At 36.3% G+C, this 26,408-nt stretch overlaps 2 protein-coding genes across 4 annotated transcripts in view; one reads left to right on the top strand and one right to left on the bottom strand.

Annotated features, from left to right (window-relative positions):
• Positions 1-17,443: 17,443 nt before the first annotated feature.
• Positions 17,444-26,408, top strand: part of LOC127844232 (interferon regulatory factor 4-like) — a 20,671-nt gene continuing 11,706 nt past the window's right edge. For 2 of the 3 annotated variants that reach the window (XM_052374295.1, XM_052374294.1), the window contains exons 1-6: positions 17,444-17,485; positions 19,744-19,854; positions 20,023-20,112; positions 20,374-20,495; positions 21,384-21,448; positions 22,306-22,459. In XM_052374295.1, coding sequence (XP_052230255.1) covers positions 17,467-17,485; positions 19,744-19,854; positions 20,023-20,112; positions 20,374-20,495; positions 21,384-21,448; positions 22,306-22,459 — 561 coding nt within the window. In that variant the 5' untranslated portion in view covers positions 17,444-17,466. Of the gene's footprint in view, positions 17,486-19,743; positions 19,855-20,022; positions 20,113-20,373; positions 20,496-21,383; positions 21,449-22,305; positions 24,440-26,408 lie in introns of all 3 variants that reach the window. The other variant, XR_008032634.1, reaches the window with a different exon arrangement.
• On the bottom strand, positions 24,752-26,267 carry LOC127844230 (GTPase Obg-like; the record flags this gene model as incomplete). The annotated part of the gene is given in 2 exon segments (XM_052374292.1): positions 24,752-25,468; positions 26,135-26,267. Coding segments are annotated over 2 exon segments (183 nt in total), but the record flags the coding sequence as incomplete, so codon positions are not given.

Raw genomic sequence — 26,408 nt, 5'->3', positions numbered from 1 at the left:
TCACTTATCTCGAAAACAGATAACTTTTCATGAAACCTTACTTTTCGTGAAAACTTTTCACGAAACCTTAAAAAATTCGCGAAAATTGCCAGATCTAAAAATAGATGCACTTCAGAGCCTTTAACGTGAATACCTAACGTGGTGTTCTACGCGTGGTCTGTTAGTATGTTTTAATTAACTTATACAAAATAGATCTATTAATTGTATAATATAGTGATATTAATTGTTATTAAAAATGTTTGAAATGTGTTTGTTCTACACTTCTTTTATAAATATAATTTGGGAAGGCACGTTTTCATAAAAATCAATGTTTTCATTGGTAAACATATATTTTTTGTTACAGCTGTTCCAGAGCTTTTTTTTTACTTTTTGCTGTGTCTGAGGCACTTTATAAAACCTTGTAAGACCTAAATTATTTAACATGAAGTGTTAAAAGTGTTAGTATGGTCTTTTGTGAGTGTTTTTGTTTTTTTCTTTTCAGAGTATTACCTATCCTAGAATTCCAACATGCCAGATTTTCAGAGATAGATATTGCGATACCTTTTTAGACTGTGAGCACATGCTGTGCTACGTTTGCAGCTGAAAAAAAGGGGTTCGATATGCCCCATTTGCATGTGTCAGTTCAACATGTCAAACAACGGTTTTACTTAATAAAACTATATTTCTTGGACTGATTTATGGCGAGGGAGTAGTTGGGTACGATTGATTAACCAATGAAAACCCAGATGGTTTTTTTATACAGCAGTAACCAAGCTCATACTATGTACTATGTAGTTTTAATCAATATTTAATGAAAAGTATTAAGAAATACCCAAGGAGGGTGACACTCATGATATTATGATGTTTTTTCATTATTTTGGAAATTAGGTTTTACACACTTGAGCACAAAGTATTTCTTCTTTTGATTTTCTTGCTGTCCTGTTGGTAAATAGTTTTACATAGACTTATTTAGCGCCATCTTGGCCTTGTATATTTGACTTGAGGGTTTTAAACATGAGATGCCAGCATATATGTTTATGTATACTTGTGTACTGTTGGATTGTGTTTTATAATTGCTATGTTTTTACAATTCTTATAGAGCAATTATTAAACCAGGGTATCTTAAGTGTGGATATTAATTTGTTCAAATTTGGATATTGATTTCAAATTTCTAAATGTCAGATTGACATTACATTGGTAAATATTTGGATATTTTTATATATAACATAGTTTGTTGAAATTTTTCCAGATTTCATTTTTTACACAATGAAAGTGTATATTTTAGCAATAGTGTCAAATGAACAAATTTATGACAATGGAAGTCATTTTTGATAAGGCTGAAAATAATGAATATTGTAAAATTAACTATAAAATACATTTTCAATTCATCCAAACATTGCTTGATAGCTGGTAGAAATATTCCTGCTAATGAAAAGGAAACTGTGTCCCTTTATGTAAAACGGTAATTTTTTTAGAATTTTATTCTTGAGAACAAAGTTAAAACTTAAGTTTTCTGATAAAAAATGTATTCTTTTAGTAACATTTAATACAATGTTAATGTATACTTTTAGTAACCTTTTTAATAAAAAAAATAGCAAATACCAATGAACATAAATGTTATACATTGTCATCTTTGAGATTATTAAATAAAGCTTACTCAGTTTAAAAGGCCTGTCTGTGAAGAGTTTGAAATAGTTCTGTATTACATAAATTTTCAAGTTTTTTTCGCATTTTATATCCTTCAGTTTAAGTTGTTATCCCCCCCTGATAGGTCGGAGGGGGATATGGGAATCGCGATCGTCCGTCCCTCTGTGTGTCCGTCCCTTTTTTGTCCGGATCATAACTCTGCCATTTATCACTAATCAAATTTCACTCATCTTGCAACGAAGGCTCCCTACTATTAGACGATGTGTCTCGCCGTAAATTAAGATTGCTACCCCCAAGATCAAAGTCACACTTATAGGTCAAATGTCCATATATGACAATATGATATTGTTTCGCGTCCAGAGCATAATTTCGTCATTTATCAAGCAAATTTCTTTTAACTTGGCAAAAGTGATCCCCATCATAAGACGATATGTCGCGCTTTACAAACCAGGGTCCCTACCTCCAAGGTCAAGGTCACTCTTATAGGTCAAATATCTATTTATGACAATATGATACAGTTTTTGGTGTCCGAAGCATAACTTTGTCATTTATCAAGCAAAGTTTAATTAACTTGGCTCAAATGTTCCCCATTATTTGATGATGAGTGGCACATAACAACCATGTCCCATTCTTCAAAGTCAAGGTCACACTAATAGGTCAAATATCTATATATGACTATATGATATAATGTTTTGTGTCCGAAACATAACATCTTCATTTATCAAGCAAATTTCATCTAACTTGGCACAAATATTCCCCATCATTTGCCTATTTGTCGCGCTTAACACCCAGGTTCCTACCCCAAATTTCAAGGTCACACTTATAGGTCAACTGTCCATATATGACAATATGATAGTGTTTCGCGTCCAGAGCATAATTTCGTCATTTATCAAGCAAATTTCTTTTAACTTGGCAAAAGTGATCCCATCATAAGACGATATGTCGCGCTTTACAAACCAGGGTCCCTACCTCCAAGGTCAAGGTCACCCTTATAGGTCAAATATCTATTTATGACAATATGATACAGTTTTTGGTGTCCGAAGCATAACTTTGTCATTTATCAAGCAAAGTTTAATTAACTTGGCTCAAATGTTCCCATTATTTGATGATGAGTGGCACATAACAACCATGTCCCATTCTTCAAAGTCAAGGTCACACTAATAGGTCAAATGTCTATATATGACTATATGATATAATGTTTTGTGTCCGAAACATAACATCTTCATTTATCAAGCAAATTTCATCTAACTTGGCACAAATGTTCCCCATCATTTGCCTATTTGTCGCGCTTAACACCCAGGTTCCTACCCCCAATTTCAAGGTCACACTTATAGGTCAACTGTCCATATATGACAATATGATATAGTGTTTTGTATCCGGGGCATAACTTCGTCATTTATCAAGCGAATTTCATTTAGCTTGGCACACTTGTCCCCCATAATTAAACGATTTGTCAAGTTCAACACCCAGGTCATAACCTCCAAGACCAAGGTCACACTTATAGGTCAAATGTCTATATATGACAATATGATACAATTTTTTGTGTCCAAAGCATAACTTCGTCATTTATTAAGCGAATTTTAATTAACGTGGCACATATGTTACCCATCATTTGACGATGAGTAACGCTTAACACCTAGGTCCGTACCTCCAAGGTCAAAGTCACACTTATAGGTCAAATGTCTATATATGACAATATGATACAAGCTTTTGTGTCCTGAGCCTAACTTCGTCATTTATCAAGCAAATTTCATTTAACTTGGCACAAACGTTTCCCATCATTAGATTATATGTTGCTTTTAACACCCAGGTCCCTACCTCCAAGATCAAGGTCACTCTTATAGGTCAAATGTCCATATATGATTATATGGTACAATGTTTCGTGTCTGGAGCATAACTTCGTCATTTATTAAGCGCATTTCATTAAACTTGGTTCTAATTTTTTTCCCCATCATTAGACTATGTGTCGCTCTTAACACCCAGGTCCCTACCTCCAAGGTCAAGGTCACTCTTATAGGTCAAATGTCCATATATGATTATATGGTACAATGTTTCGTGTCCGGAGCATAACTTTGTAATTTATTAAGCGCATTTCATTTAACTTGGTACTATTGTTCCCCATCATTAGACAATGTGTCGCGTTAAACACCCAGGTACCTACCTATAATGTCAAGGTCACACTTATAGGTCAAATCTCCATATATGATACAGTTTCATGTTTCATTCGTGTCTGGAGAATAACTTCGTCATCTTTCAAGTGAATTTTATTTAACTCGGCACAAAGGTTCATCATGATTGTCCAGTGTGTCATGCTTAACAGCCAGGTCCCTACCCACAAGGTCAAGGTCACACTAAGACTTATAGGTTAAATCTCTATTTATGGTACAATGTTTCATGTCCTGCCTGCGTCCGTAGCACAATTTCGTCCGCGAAGTTCTTGTTTTTTTGTTTTTTTCTTTCTTATTTTCTTACCTTTTTATAACATTGATTTCACATTGATTGCTATGCTGTGATATGACAAAAAGTCTGTCTTATTTTATATAAATTTTTTCTAAAATAAACAGTGTCATTATTAATTTTATTTGCCCTTGCTTGACTTAATCATGTTTATGTGTTTTAGCTCTACTTTTCGACGCATGTTGAGTTATTGTTGTCAGACCATTGTAGTTGAGGACATCAGCCTTGTTTAAGTGTGTGACTGGTGTCCATTTTTCAACAACTATCAAAGGTTTTCACCTCTAACTTTGAACACTTGCAGCCAGTTGTGTAAACTTTGATAAAAGTTATCATTGGTTATCTTTTTCAATATCTCTGGTGTTTGGATAATTTAATTTGGATTCCAGTTGTATAAAAAGATTCACGAGACCATTACGTGCTTTGGATATTGTTTTGTTGTTGTTAAAGTTAACCAAGGTCTTAACCAATTTGGACAAATTTAAGCAGTGCGCAAAGATAACCGGCGGATAAGATATCCAAGTTTTATACAATGGGCTGTTGTTAACTATCAAAAGGAGAACACCAACTTGCAAGACAGATAATCCAAGAAATATTTTGGCAGAATTATACCCCATTTTCAACCTATATTTGTTCACTTAGATTTTCATTTTATAATAATAATCTAGCACTGCCCTGAGAAAAGTCGAGTGTGTGGATGTCGAACGGTTCTTGTTTAAATATCAGCTTGATTACCATCAAACAAATTCAACTAATACAGCCACCTCTGACTTACCTTTGCACTTTCGCATTCTCTGTGTAGTTGTACCTTAACAAATAGTTAGTTGTACATAACTATTGATGTATTTATCCATGTTTACTGGTGTGTTTGAGGTATGTTACTCAAAGGTCAAGGTCACATGTAGACTACTGCATAATAAAAATTAGTTTGGATATGAAACACTCTTATTGTATGGCATAAAACTGCTATTCTCACCCCACATTGGCGGAACAATGCAAGACGAGAAGTGCCTTATGACAACCCCTGCATTCAAGGGAACACGAGAAAATGACACCTGACAGCCCTCTGACACGACTGCAAGAAACAATGATATCAAATTTGACAGTCGTAATGAGTCAGTTTCTCTCGTTTATCTTTAGTCTTTACAGAACCGTCTCAAGGCTCACCTTGTGTTGCATTGTTCATACCGTATGCCCAAAAATTTTATAACTATTTGACAGTATAAGGGCGTTTACCACACATGGGCAGAACAGAAGCATTCCATCGTTCATATGACATTTGAAAGTGTTACGCAAACAGTGCAGTGATCCAGAAATTATATTTCCAGACACTCTACCCTTCGTGTAACAGTACTTCCCCCGTGACGGTATTGATTCCATATACACCGTAACCTGGTTTGTGTTTTATTTTTATTTCAGGGTGTTCATAACAAATAAAGCTAGCATTTTGGCCACATATTAAAATGATATTTTAAAGCGAAACTGACAAAACATGTATTGTTTTATTGACACACAATCATACATGGCAATGACAACGCATACAAAGCCAACAGCTTGTTTAAAACTAGTACTTGCTCTGCTTTCAGACACAACTATATCTATTAATTGACATTTTGTCAACCAATGCACAAGTTAGCCAGCTTGTAAGGAAGTATCATTAAGTTCATTTTTGTTTCATTTCCGTGTTAAACGAGGCGTTCAATGTACATGATTATTGCAGCAAAAAGCTCTGTTCCTTCTTCTCTGTTTCTAGGTGGGTATTGAAGATTCAAATCTCCGACAGCTGCTCTTGCAATTGTCAGGAACTCTTGTGATACACCAAGTTCTGGAGGGCGTTGAGAATACTTCCGTTCCACATCATTTAATTCCCTTTGGTCAACCAGTGATATTTTACAATCTCTTGCGCCATGTACTTCTGGCTGAAAGAACAACACCTCAGGTTTTCCTGCAGGACATGAAATTCGGTTATTTCGACGAACACAATGAGTATTCCAAATATTGCAAACTTCATTCAGGTCTTTACTAATGACAATAAGAAAACAATATCTAATGCATTCTAAGTGCACACTATCAGATGTGTCCAGTAATCCGAAATCACTCATATCTTTAAAATGGTTCATCCAGACATTTCCACACATTTCTCTAAGACTTCGCCAAAACCTCTCAATTCAGACATTTCTGTTAGATGAAACATAGACGAAGCTTTGGATCCCCTGGTACTGATCTGCGTCTGTCCATCGTTATGCCATTTGCACATCACGGACAATAGAATTTTCTATACCGCGTCACCGTAAACCCGAACTGGAATGCCATCAATTTCCCTAATGTAATCTAAATAAAAGCTAGATATGTACATCGGCAGCACCTTGTGAATCAATGAGTCCTAAAATAAGACGAACCATCTCAAATGTAGCTGCAAGTCCATGATTAATCAGGAGTCTTTGACGCATTTGCCGGTAACCAGCATTTTCACCGGAAGCTGATAACTCAAGCAATATTTCTTGAATAATTTCGTCGAGACTGTGCTGACTTTGGCCTCTAGTCAGGCGGTAACGTCTCAAGACTCGGAAAATTGATCGTTCGCTATTATTGTTCCATGTCGTATGGCCATAACTCCAAGAATTTCACGTATAGAATAACCTCTCTGACGATACAAAACAATAAGCTGTGATGATGACATACCCCGAAGATCGGCGTCCTGAATATCGTATGCGGGCATGATCTGGAATTACCATAAAGAAAATTAGAGATCTATTATTCAAATAAAAAATCCAATGGTCTAACAGGTGGCTTTCCAAAGGGGGAAATTGGTACTGTACCGTTTTCGACTTTTGAACCCTAAATGTGACATTGGCACTGTATAGACTGTTGCATTAATGAATACAGAAAAATCGCACATCCATTTCTCACCCAGTAATTTCCATTTTTGTGTCTGAAAATAAATATGTAAAAACAGCTTCATGTATTTTCGTCAACAAAGATGCATTTACATAAAAAATAAAACAATAAAAGGAAACTTACTACTTGCTATAGTATGCACGTACACTCCAGTTCTTGGTCTGTAGGATAAAGACAATGTTCACCAATTGAAGAGCATCTATTTTTATATAACTGGCATCTTTCGCGAATTAATATTCATAATTTCATGAAGTTATCTGATTTCGAGAAAAGTTATTTGTTTTGCGAAATCTTCCATTATTTTCATGAATATTTTATCTGTATGTGTTGGCAGTTTAGAGCACTAACATGCATAAATTCGTGTTAACAAAATATATTTATTTACGTGAAAATTTATCTGTTTTCGCGAAAAGAATTTCTTTTTCGCGAAATCCTCCATTATTTTCATGTTATTTTAAGTTGTTAAGTGGTGGCACAAATATGCTTCCATATCAATGAACCCAATATTCTATAGTTAATATTACCCCTTTTCATAAATAAACAATTGTTTAAAAGTTTAATTTGTTCACAACATGAACGGCCGCGTTTCTTTCGTCGACAACTATACATGTCTGTGTGACGTCACTGCTTTCGTCAATACGTCATTAAGAAGTGAAAATTGAAACTGACATACTCTGGTGGATGTTTACATTGTTGAAATTTAATAATTAATGGAATGCACTCGATTGGTAAGTAATTATTCAATTAAAATATTGCGTTTGGTTACATAAAACATCAATCTATAATTATATTGCTAAAGATTACCTTTGAAAGCATGGGAACTGTTTTCGGCACATGTCCTACCGTAACCCAAATTCGACGACACCTAAATTCGACGATGTTCTATTTTTATCGGTTTAAATTTAAATTGATGATTATTCTCTTGGAATCATTTCAAAGAATTACAGCCGAGTTAAAAATTATTATTTTAAGCTATATAAGTCTTTTTATTATTCGCTAAATATTGCTTTATGTATCCGTTATATCGTCGAATTTGGGTCACACCGGGATACAACATTTCGCCGATTTTAAATTTAAGGTCATTATGATTCAGTCAAACTACTGGAACATAAAAGTTATCATTTTATTAAGTTTTGGAGTTATTTCACTTCTTTATATTGAGTATATTCTACGTGATTATTCTAGGTTGTCGGCTCTTTCGGCCCCAAGCTCTTTCGGCCCCGGTTTTTTTCAGGCTTATTCGGCCCCAATTTCAGGCTCATTCGGCCCAAGTACCAGGCTTTTTCGGACCCATTTTTTATTTGAATCAATCGTTGCAAATATGTTGGTCGAAACTCTTTAAAACTATTGAATATTGTGTATAACAGTAATATATTATCTTTATTGAGGATTAATGCATTTGAAAAAAAAATCTTGTCTTTTGCTTCAGGTATATCGTCGTCGAAATGAGAAGAATAGATACAAGAATATAAGACGCCGTTGAAAATAAAACAAACTATAAAATAATTTATAATCAAGCGTTAAATGTGTGCCGCTAGCATACGCCTTTGAATGTAGTGGCGAAATTTGGCATGTTTGTAGAGCTTATCAGATCCTGTGTATTGCCGTAGGTCCGGACGTTAGCAACTTATATAGGGCTGCACTATCGATGACGTAACGTGAACATTCGACATCACTTGGAAGTTCGTCTACTTGGGCCGTGAGTGGACATACCTAGAAGCGTCGAATAACATTAGTCATTGATTATCAGTCGTCTATGATATTGCCGTGCCGCTTGCGATCTTAAGTGCCGCGATGACGTGGATTGGAAGTTCGGTGACACTTCAGTCGGTATTGGCACTTTCAGTGAAACATTTATTGCAAAGTTTCATTAATATGGGCAAATAGTTTGTTTTGATTTTTATAGCTTATCAGAACCTGTGTATTGCCGTAGGTCCTGTCGTTAGCATCTTACATAGGGCCGCGCTATCGATGACGTAACGTAAAACTTACACGTCGACGTTTAAGTTAATTTATTTTATGCTTTACGGTGGTTTTTACGGGCAAAAGCTCGCGAAGCGGGCGTTGACCGTTCATACATATGGAAAGTAAGACCATAAAATTACATAAGAATACCATATAGGGATGCGTCTCAAAAAAAATGCCACGCGACATATATTCTCGCGATGCTATTTATGACCTTGAACAAATCAAAAACACTTTGACATATGCTAAATCACATGTAAATACATACCTCAGGAAAAATTATATCAATGACATAATTGTGTAGCGAATTGCACTAAATATTCTCGCATTATTTGTTTTTCTTCGCAACCGTTCCAGAATTAAGTCATTACTCAATTATCTCCCCTGAATACTCATTTTCAGTGGGTATAAGCCGAAGACTGGTTCACTACATATAGTGACAGTCTTTACCAAACACAATTTAGGTGAACATAACCCGTCTTTAATATATTGCCGAATCTCAGATTCCTGTCGAATTTATTTGCTTTGATCTTTTCGATATCTTAATGTTATTATTATCCGGACAAATCACAAACGCTTGTTAAAAAAATATTTGTTTTAAACATTATTGTTGGCATCTCTTTTCTTCCAGTATTCTCGCGGTATTTCAATAACGACACCCTACTGTTTATTTGTCAGAATTTGTGACGCATTTTCCATTCGCTCACAGAAAGCAGTTTTACGTGTGATCATGAGCAATATTCTGGTAAGTTGTCGTTGTTATCCATCAGAAACACATTTATTTACAAAATTTTAAGATATTCCGATCTAACTTTTTAGTCTTTTAGCTTTAATTTTTAACGTATTTACACCTCGTCTGCTCGCACTTTACCGATATCCCGAAAGGTTACATATCACTATAATTAGTTGATACCTAAAACCACAAAATCCGATACTGTTGGATTTTCGTACCACAATCTTACGTAAAAAATCTTCCTGATTCGAAATCAACAAAAAACAAGACATTTATAAATTGTCTGCATTATTGATCAAATTTTAAGATATTTGTTGGTTTTCCGTTTTTAGAAGCTGTTCTGCCAAGGCAAGAGCTGGGAATCATACAAGCCATTCTATCCAGCAAAACTGACAGTTTTGGTTTACAGAAATCAACAAGGAGGGATTCCTGAACTATCAACATTTCCAAGCTATACACAGTTATTATCAGTGGTGATCTTTATTGGTTCTGTTGGTTTACTTGCATGGAACATGTGTGAACTTTTATAGAACTTTGAAAAGTCTATATATGTCTATCTATAAACAAAAATCAGCTATGGTATAATAAGATCAGATGTGCAAACAATGTCAACGGGTTGTTAAATTAACAATTTAGAGGCAATTATGTTGAAAAAAATATGAAAGTTCCCATGCAAACTTTGTCTGTATATCGACAAGTGTCTGCCAATAAATGTCAAACTAGTAATTAATACAAAACTTACCACAAGTATGTAAAAGCACTAAGAACCTATTGTGATCATTTTTAGTAAGATAGTGTATTCTAAACAGTAGCAAATAGCTTGTTTAGTAAATGCATAATGCAATTAATATGATTTCCGTTCTATTGTGTAATTAATAAATTGGTTGTTACTTGTTAATCCATGATAATGTTTTATGGCTAGTACAAAACCAGCAATGTTAATTTTGTAAAAGGTAATACAATAACACCACTTTGTAATTTCATATACGTAAATATTCTTGTACTGTAGGTTTATGACAGTGTTTTAGTATTACTTATTTTGTAACTATTATTTATGTGCAAATAGATGATGTGAAGTGTTTTGTATCTCCACACAATACCACATACCTTTTTATATGTGTTATGTGTTATTTGAATGTTTAAATAAAAAAATTATGGATGATATAACATGATGCATTCTAATATTTGCATTCAAATTGTAACTATAGAGCTAAGTGTATGCAGTTTAGACTGTGATTTTAGAATTGCTACAAAAAGGGCTAGTTTTTTAGTGGCGACAAAATTTAAACTATTCAACAATAGTTTGGGAAAGAAAATTAGAACCTGCAAGATACCTGTATTCATTAATATTTTAATTGCGAAACAAGTATGTTGTTATGCTGTTACACATAATTATACATTGATAATAAATAAGAAGACAATTAGCGGTGTTAACGTTTCCCAACAGTAGAAATCATTCTTCTGATGTATGGCTTTCAATACGTAGTGAGTGTTATTTGGCAGTCTAAAACTTATTGGATTAAAAAAAAATCCTGTCAAATTTATCAATCAAAATTGATTTGACACATCACATGATTTTGATTATGTTAAATCAGTGTACTGTATGCTAAATGCAACTGCTTTAGCAAGCTGTCAAGTTGAATTGAGACATTTGATGAAACAAACTGTTTCCTGGGTAGGACCAGTATTTAGTGTCTATATGACGTACCATGACGTCGAAAGTCTACAAGACCTACTAGGTAGAACGAGAAATGTACTTCGACGTACAATTTTCACCGACCCTTGAGTGTTAGCCAATCAGAAGACACCTTACATCTGTTGCTTTTAGAGATATTTGACATTGAACATTAGTATTATTATTATTTATACCAAATTATGCGACTATCGTCCGCTTACTCATAGATATTGTGCGTATTTATTAAACATTATTATTATTATAATTTATACCAAATTATGCGACTATCGACCGCTAACTCATAGATATTGTGCGTATTTATTGACCTGGCGTGGCGGAATTAACCTCTGACTTATGCAAGTTATGGTTATCACAAAATACGACCAACGGGGAGGTTATTATACATTATTTATCCCGTTAATGTTTTGGTCACTGTTTGGTTACCGTTTGGAATTTCCTACACAGTAATGCGCTGGACGGTCGTGATACTCCGCCCCGCATGATCAATAAATACTCACAATATGCTAAATAATTTTAATTTTAAAAAGGTAACAATTGAATCTTCTTCAAATTTGTATATAATCTATTTCAATGCATTAAATACTTGAAACTTCTGTGTTTTTTTGCCATTCTGATATTTTATTCATTTTGTCCTCAATTAAAAAAGAGATTTAAACATTTATTATGAATAAATCTGAAGGACAAGCGGCTCAAGAGACCAGTGTTTTGATTGGCTGTTCAGAAAATGTGTACGTCGAAGTACAAACATGTATGTCGAAGTACAAATTGTTCTTTGACGTACAAATATATACTTTGAAGTGTATTTTATATTTATGTCGGCGTACAATTATTGTACTTCGACGTACATTTCTCTTTTTTACCTTGTGGGTCTTCTTGACTTTCAACCCAAATGGTACGCCATAGTATGTCTTTAGGGTTATCTAAAGAATGCTCCCACTTAAGGGATCAATACAGAGACCTCCCAGTGACTAAGCCAGTTAGCAGACACCCCATCAACTATACCACAGACACTGAACCAGCTATAAATTCCTGTGGCTAGAAAACAAACAAAAAAGATGCTAGATCTTTAAGCTTGGAACATGTAACTCGTTTTAAGATTGATTTTTTTTGGATGCATACTTAATTATTGCAACAATTATAATATTTTGAACACAATCATGTCCATATATTTATTAAAAATACATGGTTATCAAAAAAAAACTTGAAAAGTTTTTGCCCGTAAATTAGGTAGCACCTATAATCATATTAGAGAAATATCAGTGAATTAAAACTGATAATTTCACTGTTTCAAACAGTGAAAAGTATCGATAATTTTCACTGTTTACTGTGAAATGACGTCATTTTTTTGACGAAATGACGTCATTATCCCATCGAAATTCTTTAGTTTAAACGCTTTAACAATGTAAACGGTGACAAAAAGCATTTCTATGATCACTCGTGAATGAAAATCTCTGTCGTCCCTTGGAAGGTCGTCCATTTTGCATTTTACTAGAGCTTACCGAGACGCGTCGAATAACATTTGTCCCGTTGATACCATATATGTTTTGGCCGTGTCGTTTCCTTTTGTAAGTGCCAATTTGACGTAATTAATAGTAACTTTTTATGTCGATAACGTCGATTGGAAGATCGGCGACACTTCAGACATGCTTGCCCCGTTGAGTCGAACAATTGTGCTGAGTTTCATTACTTTTGGTCAAATAGTTTGCTTCAAGCGACGAAAACATGCGCTGTAATTATAATGAATCAGTGGGATGTCATGTAACGTCATATTGGTGTCTACACGTATGCTTTTAATGTCTGCCTCTCGCAAACGCATCGGAATATTGTCGCGAAAGTTGGCTTTATTAAAGGGCTTAACATGACACGTCGATTGACATATGTCCGGTCGTTAGCAACCTGCATATGGCCGCGCTATGCATGTCGTAGCGTAAAACTGATGTCAACGTGTATGCTAATGACGTCACTTGGAAGGTCGGCGACTGCGCACATAACATTTGTCCCGTTGATAACGCGAACCGCTTCTCCCGTTCCTATCTTACGTAATTCCTTACATCGATGACGTAACTCGGAAGGTCGATGACACTTCTCAAATGCTTGACACATTGAACTAAACAATTGTGCAGATGTTCATTAATCTTGGTCTGATAATTTGCCTCCAGCAAAAAACTCATTTTTACCATTATAGGGAATGTAAGGGAGGTCACATCATATTTGCATGTACGCGTTTAATTGGTTCCATTCGGTGACGCCTTGGAATAGTGTCGCGAAATTTTGCACGTATAGGACCTGTCGATTGACGTCGGTGAATGTGTTTGCGACCTAAATTTGGCGGAGTTATCGATGACGTTACGTAAAACCTTAACGTCGACATTTACGTTAATAACGTCATTTGGAAGGTCGGCGACCTGGCACGTCGGTAGAGCTCATCGAGACGCGTCGAATAACATTGGTCCCGTTGATAAAGTTATCAAATGGCCGTGCCATTTAACACTATATTTTAACGATTAATTATGTGTTTGTATAGATCCCAGATTGAAATAGTAAAGTAGAATTTTTAAGACAAGTATAATTTGTTATTATGCGAATGTATTAACCAAGGTTGAGAACCTGGGTATTAGTTTATTTCATGTATTTATGCACTGGAGTAAATAGACAAACTGTTGTTGTATATACAGGTGATAATAACAACGACGATGATGACGACGATGATGATGATGATGATGATGATGATGATGATGATGATGATGATGATGATGATGATGATGATGATGATGATGATGACAAACAGTTGTGCAGTATTGTACTTACATGTAAACGACGAGAATGATGTGTCCCCCTAAACTCACGCATTTTCTTCATTATATTGGATTTGGCTTTCGTAAAGGTTTTGTTATTATCACTCGTTAAGGAACCAAGAGAAAATTCGCTTATTAAAATGTATCGTCCTTGTTATTAAAATGCTGCATGATCGAGTCCATATTATAGTATTAAACTATTGCTTGTGAGTTTTTGTTGAGTAATAATACGACCATGTACTTCAAAATAATATAAAACGTATTAGGCAGAGGATGCCAAATTCTACATAGTTTATTATCATTTATTAAAAACAATAATTAGCCGCGCTCTGTGAAAAGAGGATTAAAATGCATGTGCGTAAAGTGTCGTCCCAGATTAGACGACACTTTCCGTTTTTTATGATATTTTCAGTAAAAAGAAAGTACATGTATCTTCTAACCACAAACCCTGTTGAGGCGGAATGTGTGGTCTCTGTGCGGACTGCACAGGCAAATCTAGGAAGACACTTACGCACATGCATTAAACCCCCTTTTCGCAGAGCACGGCTCTAATTATTTTATTGATGAATCACAAATAGTGACGCTAGTCTGGATGGGATGCTGTGAACATGACCACTACGTACGCGTTCCACATAAAGAAAGAAAACTTGGAATTAATAGTCGGACGATATCAACCATGACCGCGCAGTATAATCCATAATTTATGTTAAGGCACTCTGAACGATAGTCTTCCTGGATCATAGTTATCGAAAGAACACACTCTAAGAGAAAGGTAATCCAATTGATCACTTCACTGCTAGATCTCACGTGAGTTTATTTTCCTACTTTATCGTAACCAAGTTATTGACTATCCAATCAAAGTATCAACTCAAAGGTGTAACTGATGTCTATTCACGATAATTGTACATAAAACACGCGATATGCAATTATTTATCTTCCCTGTACTAGTATTTGCTACCTTTTAAAAAATCACCGATGGAACGAAGAGTGGGTTATATCTTTTGTTTCGAATCCTCCAATAAACGATCAACTTCCAGTCTGCTGTATTGAAAATCCGCTGTGAATCTGCAAGAAAAATACTACATGTAGTTTTGTGAGGTTAAATATCACTGCAAAGGTTTTGCTAAAAAATAAATCGGAACAATTCCATCTTGTCAGGCTCGCGGTTTAATAAATGTTTTCAAGGTTCTCATGGTTAACATACTAGCTAGTATTAAAACAAGATTAATAGAATTCTTAGAAATTTCCACTCTAAGTGAATAGAAGCATAAAAACATTCATAATTCAATTGAATTAATATAATACCTTGAATATTGAATCAAGATATTTAAAACTAAAACATTTCTCTAAATCTTTATCAGCCTACACAATTACTGGAATATAAATCGTAAATAAGTCTATAGCTTTAATGAAATGACATTAAATATTCATTTTCTGTGCATAATCAAAATTATACCATGTGATTAAAGTGCGTCATTTGGTGAAATCAGGGTTGGATGGCGTCTGGGCGGGAGTGACCGCCAGTGACCATCAGACGACAGAAAATGAAACCCTTGGCTGGAGCACCACATCAACAGCGGCAACATCCGGGGCCCTCCAGTGGCTCGACCAGCAGCAGAAGATCTTCAAGTTGCCTTGGAAACACGTCGGAAACCGGGATTGGTCTGCGACCGACGGTTGCCATTTTCAAAGTACGTTATTCGGGGGCGACTATACGTGAACGATCATACTTTATAGTCACCGAGGCGTTGTTGATCAGGAGGTCACAGATTCGATCCCTGTAGTGGCAGAGCTCTTTAGATCACCCCAAAAGGCCACACGGTGCTGGTTCTGCCCAGGAAATGGACTCGATATTGTTTTTAATAAGCCTCAAGGCTTTCGATGTAATCGAGCTAAATTAAATGTATTTAAACTAAGGCAAATACTCAGGAAAATCAGGGGTAATACGTAACTTATGTCTCTAAGTGTACATTAATGTTCAATAATTAGATGGCAGATTTATGTCAATTTAATAAAAATCAAACACTATCTTTTCTAGATAGCTAAAAACGGAATAATAATTAATATTATCGCTATCTATCCTTACGGTTTTACCAAACTTTGAATTCATATAGTAGTGCCAAAGAAACTTTCCTTGTTTGTCTTCAAACACAAATGCACGTTGGTCTGGGGTGACTTTATCAAAAGAACTCAAATGTTGCTAAACCAGGAATGGGAGAAAAACAAGGGCCGCTACCGGGAAGGCGTGGATCCAATAGACTGGCCAAGGTGGAAGACGCGCTTTCGGTGCGCACTTAATAAACTTCCGGACATCAAAGAGCTCCGCGAACTGAATCGTCTGGACACAGAGACGGAAGAACCGTTCAAAGTGTACCAGTTTGTGACGACCAAATACGGTAAGAGTTATCAATTGTATCCAGTTTGACATTTCTAATGTGTTGTTATGAGAAAACTGCGTGGGCATAATGCATGTGCGTAAAGTGTCGTCCCAGATTAACCTGTGCAGTCTGCACAGGCTAATCAGGGACTACACTTTCCGCTTTAACTAGATTTTCGGTTAAAAGGGGACTTCCTATACACGAAAATTTTAAATACCATTAAAGCGGAAAGTGTCGTTCCTGATTAGCCTGTGCGGACTGCACAGGCTAATCTGGGACGGACACTTAACGCACATGCATTTTTGCCCCAATTCCCACAGAACAAGACACTATTTTGTTTACATGTACGATCCGCGTAATGCGAAAGCGGGTTCTAACGGCATAAGCGGTCAGCGTAGTTTCAGCCAAGAATGCACATTCTCACAGTCTGGCCATGGGCTACTCTGGATTCTCGCAGTCTGGTCAAGGGCTACGCTGTCCGCTTTAAAGGCACGAAAGGTTTCCTGGTCCAATGAGCGGTTCGAGATAGCTAATTATGACCATACTGCGCATATGGCCACAAAACCCATTTTCGCATGACACGGGGTAATACATTTTTTAAGTGTCTTTGAGTTTTTCAACAATATGACACCAAATACAATAAGTGTTGGTAATCTATAGGTTGTTTATTTGTTTTTCCCATGTACGTGATATGTTCATGTAATAATAATTCGTTCCCCCTAAAATTGAAAACATGTTATACAACTCAGCTAACGAGTTTTGCCCACTTTATTAATTGTACTTGGAAGATTGCTTATTTTAGTGACTGTTATCCGTTTGGTCCCGACCACGTGGCAGGGGCCGCTTTCCATGACGACGGAACGCAGCAATCATTAACACTGCGGCCAACCGCATGACCGATTTCAATCTGCCTACAACCATATGTTCGACACAATCGATGGTATTTAATTCTGAACAAATGTCTCTATGCACTTCCATTTTGAGCTCACCTAGCGATCGCTCGAGGTGAGCTATTGTGATCACTTCAGCGCTCCGGCGTCCGTCCCGTCCGTCCGTCGTCTGTAAACAATTTGTAAACATCTTCTTCTACTAAACCATTGAGCCAATTTCAACTAAATTTCATGTGGAGCATCCCTAGTTCATGGGACAAAAGAATTGTTAAAAAAAATTTGATCGCATAACCAAGATGGCCGCCATGACCATATATGGTAAAAACCTTAAAAAATCTTCTTGTCAGAAACCGCTCATCAGATTTTCAAAAAATTTCACAGGGATGACCTTTGAAGGCTCCCCTGAAAAAGTTGTTCAAAGAAATTTGATTCGTCAAAAAACATGGCCGCAGGAGCTCGTTGAACTTTGCATGTTTATTCGTTTTTGCCTATTTTGTGAAAACTTTAAAAAATCTTCCACATTTTTGTCCGATCCTTTCCAAATTTGCACAGTGTCTTTATATCAATGAGGACACGAACCCTACAAAAATGAGCATTATGGTCCATGAAGTACAGAATTACTTCCCCTTGAATTGAGAAAATGGTGTTTTTATGCAATAAAGTCCAAATTTTTCATCCAATCTTTCCAAACTTGTAAGGATTTAGCATGGTTCAAACAGGGAAACAACTACGGTTTATGCATGTTCTTTTTATTACAGATTTGCCTCCCTTAATTCATTCAAAATCTCATTTTACAGCAGAGATTCCAAATCTGACTGTAAATGAGCCCCTTATTTACTGCCAGTGTTAGGTTACCTTTCCCATTTGATCATTCTTAAGTATTGGTCTAATGCTGCTACTGCTTCTGCTACTGCTACTGCTACTATTACTACTACTACTACTACTATACTACTCTACTACTACTACTACTACTACTACTACTACTACTACTACTACTACTACTTCTACTACTACTACCACTACTACTACTACTACTACTACTACTATACTACTACTACTACGACTACTACTACTACTACTACTACTACTACTACTACCACCACCACCACCACCACCACCACCACCACCACCACCACCACCACAACCACCACAACCACCACCACCACCACCACCGCCACCATTCACAGTGACAAAAAACGTATTCACACAATGGCTGCTACTACAACTTATAGCCCATATAGGGGGGCATGCATGTTTTACAAACAGCCCTTGTTTTATTGGATTTTAACCACAACTGTTATGTTTATCTCCGACACATATTTTTAGGTCACCTGTCATGAAGTGACACGGTGAGCTTATGTGATCGTGTGATGTCCGGCGTCCGTTGTGCGTGCCTGCGTGTGTCCGTGCGTCCGTCCGTCAACAATTTGTTTGTGTAGACAGTAGAGGTCACAGTTTGCATCCAATCTTGATGAAATTTGGTCAAAATGTTTATCTTGATGAAATCCGGTTTGGGATTGTATTTGGGTCATCTGGGGTCAAAAACAAGGTCACTAGGTCAAATAATAGAACAACCTTCTGTAGACAGTAGGGGTCACAGTTTTCATCCAAATTTATGAAATTCTTGTCAGAATGTTTATCTTGATGAAATGGGTTGGGATTTTATTGGGTCATCTGGGGTCAAAAACTAGGTCACTAGGTCAAATAATAGAAAAAACCTTGTGTAGACATTAGAGATCACAGTTTTCATCCAACCTTTATGAAATTTGGTCAGAATTCTTGATGAAATCTGGGTGGGGGATTGTATTTGGGTCATCTGGGGTACAAATCTAGGTCAAATAAATAGAAAAACCTTGTGTTGACAATAGAGGTCACAGTTTTCATCCAATATTTATGAACTGTGGTCAGAATGTTTATCTTGATGAACATCTGGATGGGGATTGTATTTGGGTCATCTAGAGTCAGGAACTAGGTCACTAGGTCAAATCATAGAAAAACATTGTGTAGACAATAGAGGTCATAGTTTTCATCTGATCTTAATTAGTCAGGTGAGCGATTCAGGGTCATCATGGCCTCTTGTTATCATTTCATATTCCGCTCTCTGCGTCTTTTTGTAAAGCGTGGTCTGAGAACAGCTAAAATATATAATCATATTGTTTCAATTGTTTTTATTTGTGTCCGACCTTTTGTTCGCCTAGTCTTTTTCAATCTTATTTTTTATAAGTTTACCTTCCCCGCCTTATATGTTTATATGTTTAAGTTCGCAATAAAACTTAACTTTTTTCAGTTTAAAAAGTATGCTTTTTAGAAAGCCCACGGATTGACTCCAGTTTGGGAAGAATCGATACCGAGGATCTCATTAAAGTCAGCATGGACGCATACGACCATCACAAATACAACATTGATATAGAATTTGAAGGTTGGAATCTTCGTTCGTTGCTCGTTTGTATTTACTGAGAATGCGTCTTAATTAATTTACGCGTTGATTGTACTTTCCCTATTTCATTTGTATACTTATGTAATTATTAAACACTATCCCATCTGATATATTATATATCGTTGATGATGCATCTGAAGCATATTTCAGATATAGTCCCATTTAAACCGGAAGTGGTTCCCCAGCCGGAAGAGACGGCTCCTCAGAACAGCAACCTTAATAGGTTGATAAACATTTCTGGTAAATGGGATCAATTTAACTTTTTCATGAAACGTTTCTATAATTTCAATTAATAAACGATATTTGGTGATTACTATATATGGTACTGTGTTGTTTTAAAATCAATTTACACATAACGGTATGTCATAAACTGTTGAAGCATTTAAGCTGTTATAAGAATATTTGTATTAATGCTTTAATTTTGATAGGTATAAGTTTTTCACTGTTACAGCTTTATGATTTTCTTCCATTCATTTTGCTTGTGAACACGTGTTGTTTCAGATTGCACCTTGCACATCGCGATGAACTATCGAGGTCAGCGGGTGTTTGACAGAGTGTGCACGGGCCCAGAAGGATGTCACATATTCTACAACAGCTGTCGCGGTGACACGGCGCATTCAAATGTAAGCACAGAGGTGATTTGTTTGTTGTAATTATATCCATATTCATGAGTGAGAAGCCGAATAAAGTAGGAAAGCATAATTGCATCGGCCCATTTTGCGGCATCAGTGTTTTTTTTACAGCAACCGTACGCGTACTTCTAATCTAAGGGAACAGGAAAGGTCCAGGAACTAATGGTAACGGGGTCTTCAGATCATCGCATGTTTATTTTCCATAATGAGGGCCTTTTATGTGAGGAAAAATGTGTATTTTACGGATTTTTCGCCGTTTCAGCAATATTTCAGTCATAGCACGGCGGTCAGATAAAATGTGTCTTGTTCTGAGAAAACTGGGCTAAATGCTTGTGCGAAAGTGCCGTCCCAGATTAGGCTGTGCAGTCCGCACAGGCTAATCAGGGACGACACTTTCCGCTTGAATGGTATTTTAGTTTCAAGGAAGTCCCTCCTTACCGAAAATCAAGTTTAGGCGGAAAGTGTCGTCCCTGATTAGCCTGTGCGGACTGCAAGGCTAATCTGGGACGACACTTACGCACATGTATTATGCCCAGTTTTATCAGAACAAGACACAAATGGTCACGTCACGCTTTTGCAGGGTAATCTGGTTTATCCGTTGTAAGTTCACTTATGCCATAAACTCACTTGAATCAGAGGAAGGGTGCCATGGCCAATCACCAACAAGTCATGTGTCCGGCGCACTAGCAGCTGAGCTAGCGGGCCAGGCTTGGGTTGAACAAGTAAACCCGTACAGTTTCAATGATTTTTTTAAGCAAGAGATAATTTGTATCGTGCAGGTGTCAGACAAGCGAACACCATGATCGTTCGTCTGCCTGACCCCACGTGGTCGCCCACCCGAATACAAACGCACACGCGATGACTGTTGGTATCTTGCAGGCCATGGATAAGGGTTTAACATTACAGATGAAAAGTGGAAGCATATATGCCATAAGGAGGGGCAGGTCGGTTAATATACTAATTTAAATGACTGTGAGTCGCGTTCAGAGAAAACTGGGCATAATGCATGTGCGTTAAGTGTCGTCCCAGATTAGCCTGTGCAGTCCGCACAGGCTCATCAGTGACGACTCTTTTCGCCTAAATATGATTTTTGCTAAGCGGAGACTTCATTTAAACGAAACATGTCATAAAAGCGGAAAGTGTCGTCCCTGTGGGGATTGCACAGGCTAATCTGGGACAATATTTTAAGCACATGCATTATGCCCAGTTTCTCTGAACACGACTCACTGTTTTTGTATATTAAATTATTAATAAATTTGAGTCTCGCTCTGGGAAAACGGTATTTAATGCATGCTCGTAAAATGTTGTTCCAGATGAGCCTATGCAGTCAGTAAAGCTAATCAGGGACAGAACTCTCCGCTTGTGTAATACTGTTCGTGTATAGGAAGTTTTTCTTCGCGGAAATCCATTTAAAGCGAATAGTAAAATCCCTGATTAGCCCGCGCGGACTGACTGTACAGGCTAAACTGGGGCGACATTTTTTTTTCATATTCATTTAACCCCCTTTTTGCCAGAGCTTGCTCATTTCTTTCTTTCGTGTCAGCAGATGTGTCATCCAAACCATGATAAATCATTTTAAATTCTATGTATCTATGGCAATTCATCGTTCAAAGCATAATATTGAAATAGAAACGTGTAAATTAATAACGATATACTAGTATAACGACATTAAAAATAACATATTACGGAATGGTTACATAAATTCGAATATTCAAATACTCCAGGGACCTATTATAGGTCCCTGAATACTCCGACCGCATATTTTATATGTCACTGGCTTTTAAAAGACTCAAATCACCAGGTGCCGCATATACGTGTCAACACCGTCTTGGAATAACGGCGGGTTGTTAAGACTTGACAGAGACGTGGAGACTAACATCTTTGACGTGGACAACTACTTCAAGCCAGCTTTGACCAAGTACATGCACCAAAAAGGCCCCATGCCTTTGGTAGAGGTGATCATTTCATTTGGTCGCAGTTCTCGAGTCACGAATCCTTTAACGATCTCCTCATCGCCGCCAAAGTGGTCCACGCAGAGGCGCAGAATCTTCTCACCATAGTGTGTTCGTCTTAGGAAAACGGGATTTAATGCAAATGCGTAAAATATCGTTCCATAATAGCCTGTTAAGTCAATACAGGCTAATCACGGACGACAATATCCGCTTGTATGGTATTGCTTTGTTTAAAGAAAGCCATTCTTAACGAAAATCCAGTTTAGGCAGAAGTGTCTCTCATAAGCCTTTGTGGACTGCACAGGCTAATATTGGACGACACTTTGCGTACATTCATTAAGCCCCGTATTCAAAGAGCTCGGCCCATTCACATCTTTGTGATAATTTTAATGAGTCACAATTTTAATGAGTCAATTTGCGGTAACAAATAGAGATTGCATTGTTAGTTCAAAAGATTGAAATGTTTTACAATCGGGCAAAATGGTGCATGCATACGAAGATGCAGTGTTGATATAAAAAATTAATTACGATTATCATGTATTTATAAAAATGTGTACAATGTATATGCATTTTTAAGTTATATTTTACACATAGTGATGCTACTAACGTTAAAATAGTGCTTTAACTGCAATGCGTATTATACATTTAATATTATTATAATGATTTTAAGGGCAATTAATTGTACAATACAGAAAGTTCCTACGCTTCATGACTCCTGTGAAAAATGTCATCTATCATGTATGCAATATCAATATTAAATACCATTATACAAGATATGACGACATGTATATCATTACAAACAAACGTTTAAAGGAGATTTGTAACAATAACTTCCTTGTTTCTTATTAAGATGAACTGTTGTCACATTGTAAAACCTATTATGTCAGACTTACTACCCGGTATACAAATTACAATTATTTGTGAGCACTCCTGCAATTATTCATACTGATATCTATCATTTGTTACCACATTTGTGCTTATTTCTCATTATGTGTAAAATGTATGAACTCTGTAGTGATATTTCCATATTCTAGCTGTCATTTGTGAACACTGTGTAATAATGAATGATTTTAGCTTCCATTTATGAACAGTCGAGTGAATATATGTTGGTATAGCTATAATTTGTTAACCTTTGTGTCAATATTTCTGAGAATAGCTATCATTTGTGAACACTTTTGCAATTATTGCAGATTAGAGCTGTGAACAGTAAGTTCGTTATTTTTTAATATACGAGTCGCATTGTGAGAAAACTGGGCATAATGCATGTGTGTAAAGTGTTATCCCACATTAGCCTGTGCAGTCCACACAGGCTAATCAGGGACGACACTTTCTGCCTTAATTGGATTTTTGCTAAGAGACTTCATTTAAACGAAAAATGTCATAAAGCGGAAAGTTTCGTCCCTGATTAGCCTTTGCGGACTGCACAGGCTAATCTTGAACGACACTTTACGCACATGCATTAAACCCAGTTTTCTCAGAACGCGTCTAATATCTACCATTTGTGAACTCTCTGTGTGATTATATCCCATTTATAGCTATCAATTGTGAACACTTGTGTCATTATTATTGATGATACATATCACTTGCTGTGATTTTCTCTGATTAATAGAAGTCTATATATTACACAATAGCAGATGTGCTATGAGTTTTAGATAATATTTATTAAGGTTCCAAAGTATCTGTTACACATAACTTACTGCTTTACTACAATACAATATGCAAATATAAAAAACATCAATCGGATGGACAGTTAAAATAGAAAATATAAGCAAGTTAACTGCCAAGTAATTGCATTGTTAAGTTGATAAACATGTTAGTCAAGGTCAACTTGTGATGTAAGATGTATAAAGTCGAGTTTACTCTTTCCCTCATAAGGACCACAGTGAAAATGGCTTATTCAACCAGCATAAAACCAGATAAGCCTTGAGTAACTTGCAGTCTGTTCAGGTTTTATTCTGTTTTGCTACTTATCAGTGACTAAGGGTTGAAATGAAGCCTTTAAAACTTGAATCTAGTAAGAAATGTATTTAATTAAATGTAACTTTCTAAGGGACTACAAATGTGTCTCAAAATATGTATCTTAGTGGTAAAGGGTTAAAGAGAGAAGTTAATCAGAACTCAACAGAAACACCAATGACATGAATTGCAATCTGAGTAACCTGCTGCTCTCCTAAAGCATCATAGGAAGGAAGGAGATACATGATTGTTCAATGATTTCCACATATAATTGTTTTGCCAGACATATTCTTGCCCTGTTTCTTCTTTACATGTATAAAAATGAAGTTTGAAACTCAGTAAATTTGCAACTATTTATTAACTGGTGAATAAACGTGCCATGAGTTGAGTTGCTGTAACCTCAAGAGCCTACATCTTTCCACACATCATCAACATGAAAGTTATCAATATTTAAAAATGGTTTTAATAAATTAATTTATCCCAATAAATATTTTGATCAGATTCACTGACTTACAGCGAAATATTACATGCACGATTTCACGTTGCAATCCATAGACGTGTACACTGATAACTGGAACCCGAGTGACATGAATTGCTGACTGACAGACAATGAGCAATATCTAAACATTTTCATCATAAGTAAATTATAATAATCTCCTGTTATTAATTAGTGCATCTCATAAATGATATCATCAATATATCACTCTTATGTAAATCATAGAGACTTCTCAAATGCACAAGAAGTTTCTCAATATTTAACTTCTTTTCTGCTGAAATCGGTATCACTGGAATGTTCACACGCTTTCTGAAGTTCTTTCAATTTGCCGCCGCTTCTGGTAAGTCCATTTTGTTTCCAATGACAGCATTAGGCCTTTCTGACAAGCCATCCTGATACTGCTCTAATTCGTATTCAAACAATCCAGCTGTGCCCATGGCTCGTCCAATGAGAGATCTATCACATACAGAAGGCACAGACATCGTTCAATGTGACGCAGGAATGCGAACCCTAATCCCTTGTTTTGTGGGCACCTTCTATGAGTCCTGGGATATCAGCCACTGAAACAAACATATATACTGACTTAAATGACGCTTCAATAATACACTGAATGTGTTAAATATGAAAATAATTTAGGACATACAGATTTGTTAAATGAATATCCCCAGACAATTTTGTGACAGACGGATGGACAGACGGAATGACAGACTGACAATAAAAGCCGTTTCTATATCAAGATGCATCACATACATGGACACACTTACAAACACTTGTTTGGAACTAACAGCTTTATTACCGCCCTATTTGACCTAAATGAGGGCCATTGACACTTGAACTTTTGACAAACATGGAGGGGGCTAGGTCGTATCATTCCCTGATTATTGTGGCAAACTGTTTTTTAAATGGTCCGATGAAGTTTCATTTCAGATAAAATATGTCAGACAAGCTAATGTCATATTATGTAACCTTTGACATAATACACTATCATTTTAATAAAAATGTCTGTACATTTGATAAGAATGATTATAAATACATTGTAATAACAAAATACGATAATGTACTCTACTGTAGTGAACATGGTGTCTACTTAGCGTTCTTTAGATCTCACAAAAAGACACCAAGTACTGGTTTTTCCCAGGAAACAGACTCAAGAGTGTTTCAATAAGCCTAAGGCTTTTGCTTTAATTGCAAAAAATAGGTTTAAACTAACTAAACTACACACATACCTGCCACCTGCTCAAGGTCCTCGTATTGCACCATGCCGATGTGTGGATGCAACGTTGTAAACGGGTATGGGCTCACTTTTGGTCGCGCTCTTGAAATCGCTCTCAGCAAGGTGGATTTACCTGCATTCGGAAACCTATCTGGGAATCGAAATCACATTTATTGTGTACATAAAAACAGCAAATTTTAGATTGACCACGAAAGTACGGATGGGACTGTATCCATTTAAGGGCACCACTAGCAACACCAAAGATAATCTATAATTTTAATAAGCAA

This window comes from Dreissena polymorpha, chromosome 9 (genome assembly GCF_020536995.1).
Source record: "Dreissena polymorpha isolate Duluth1 chromosome 9, UMN_Dpol_1.0, whole genome shotgun sequence".
In the NCBI taxonomy this organism is placed as follows: domain Eukaryota; kingdom Metazoa; phylum Mollusca; class Bivalvia; order Myida; family Dreissenidae; genus Dreissena; species Dreissena polymorpha.
The sequence above is the reverse complement of the archived record's forward strand: the minus strand, read 5'-3'. Positions and strand labels throughout refer to the sequence as shown.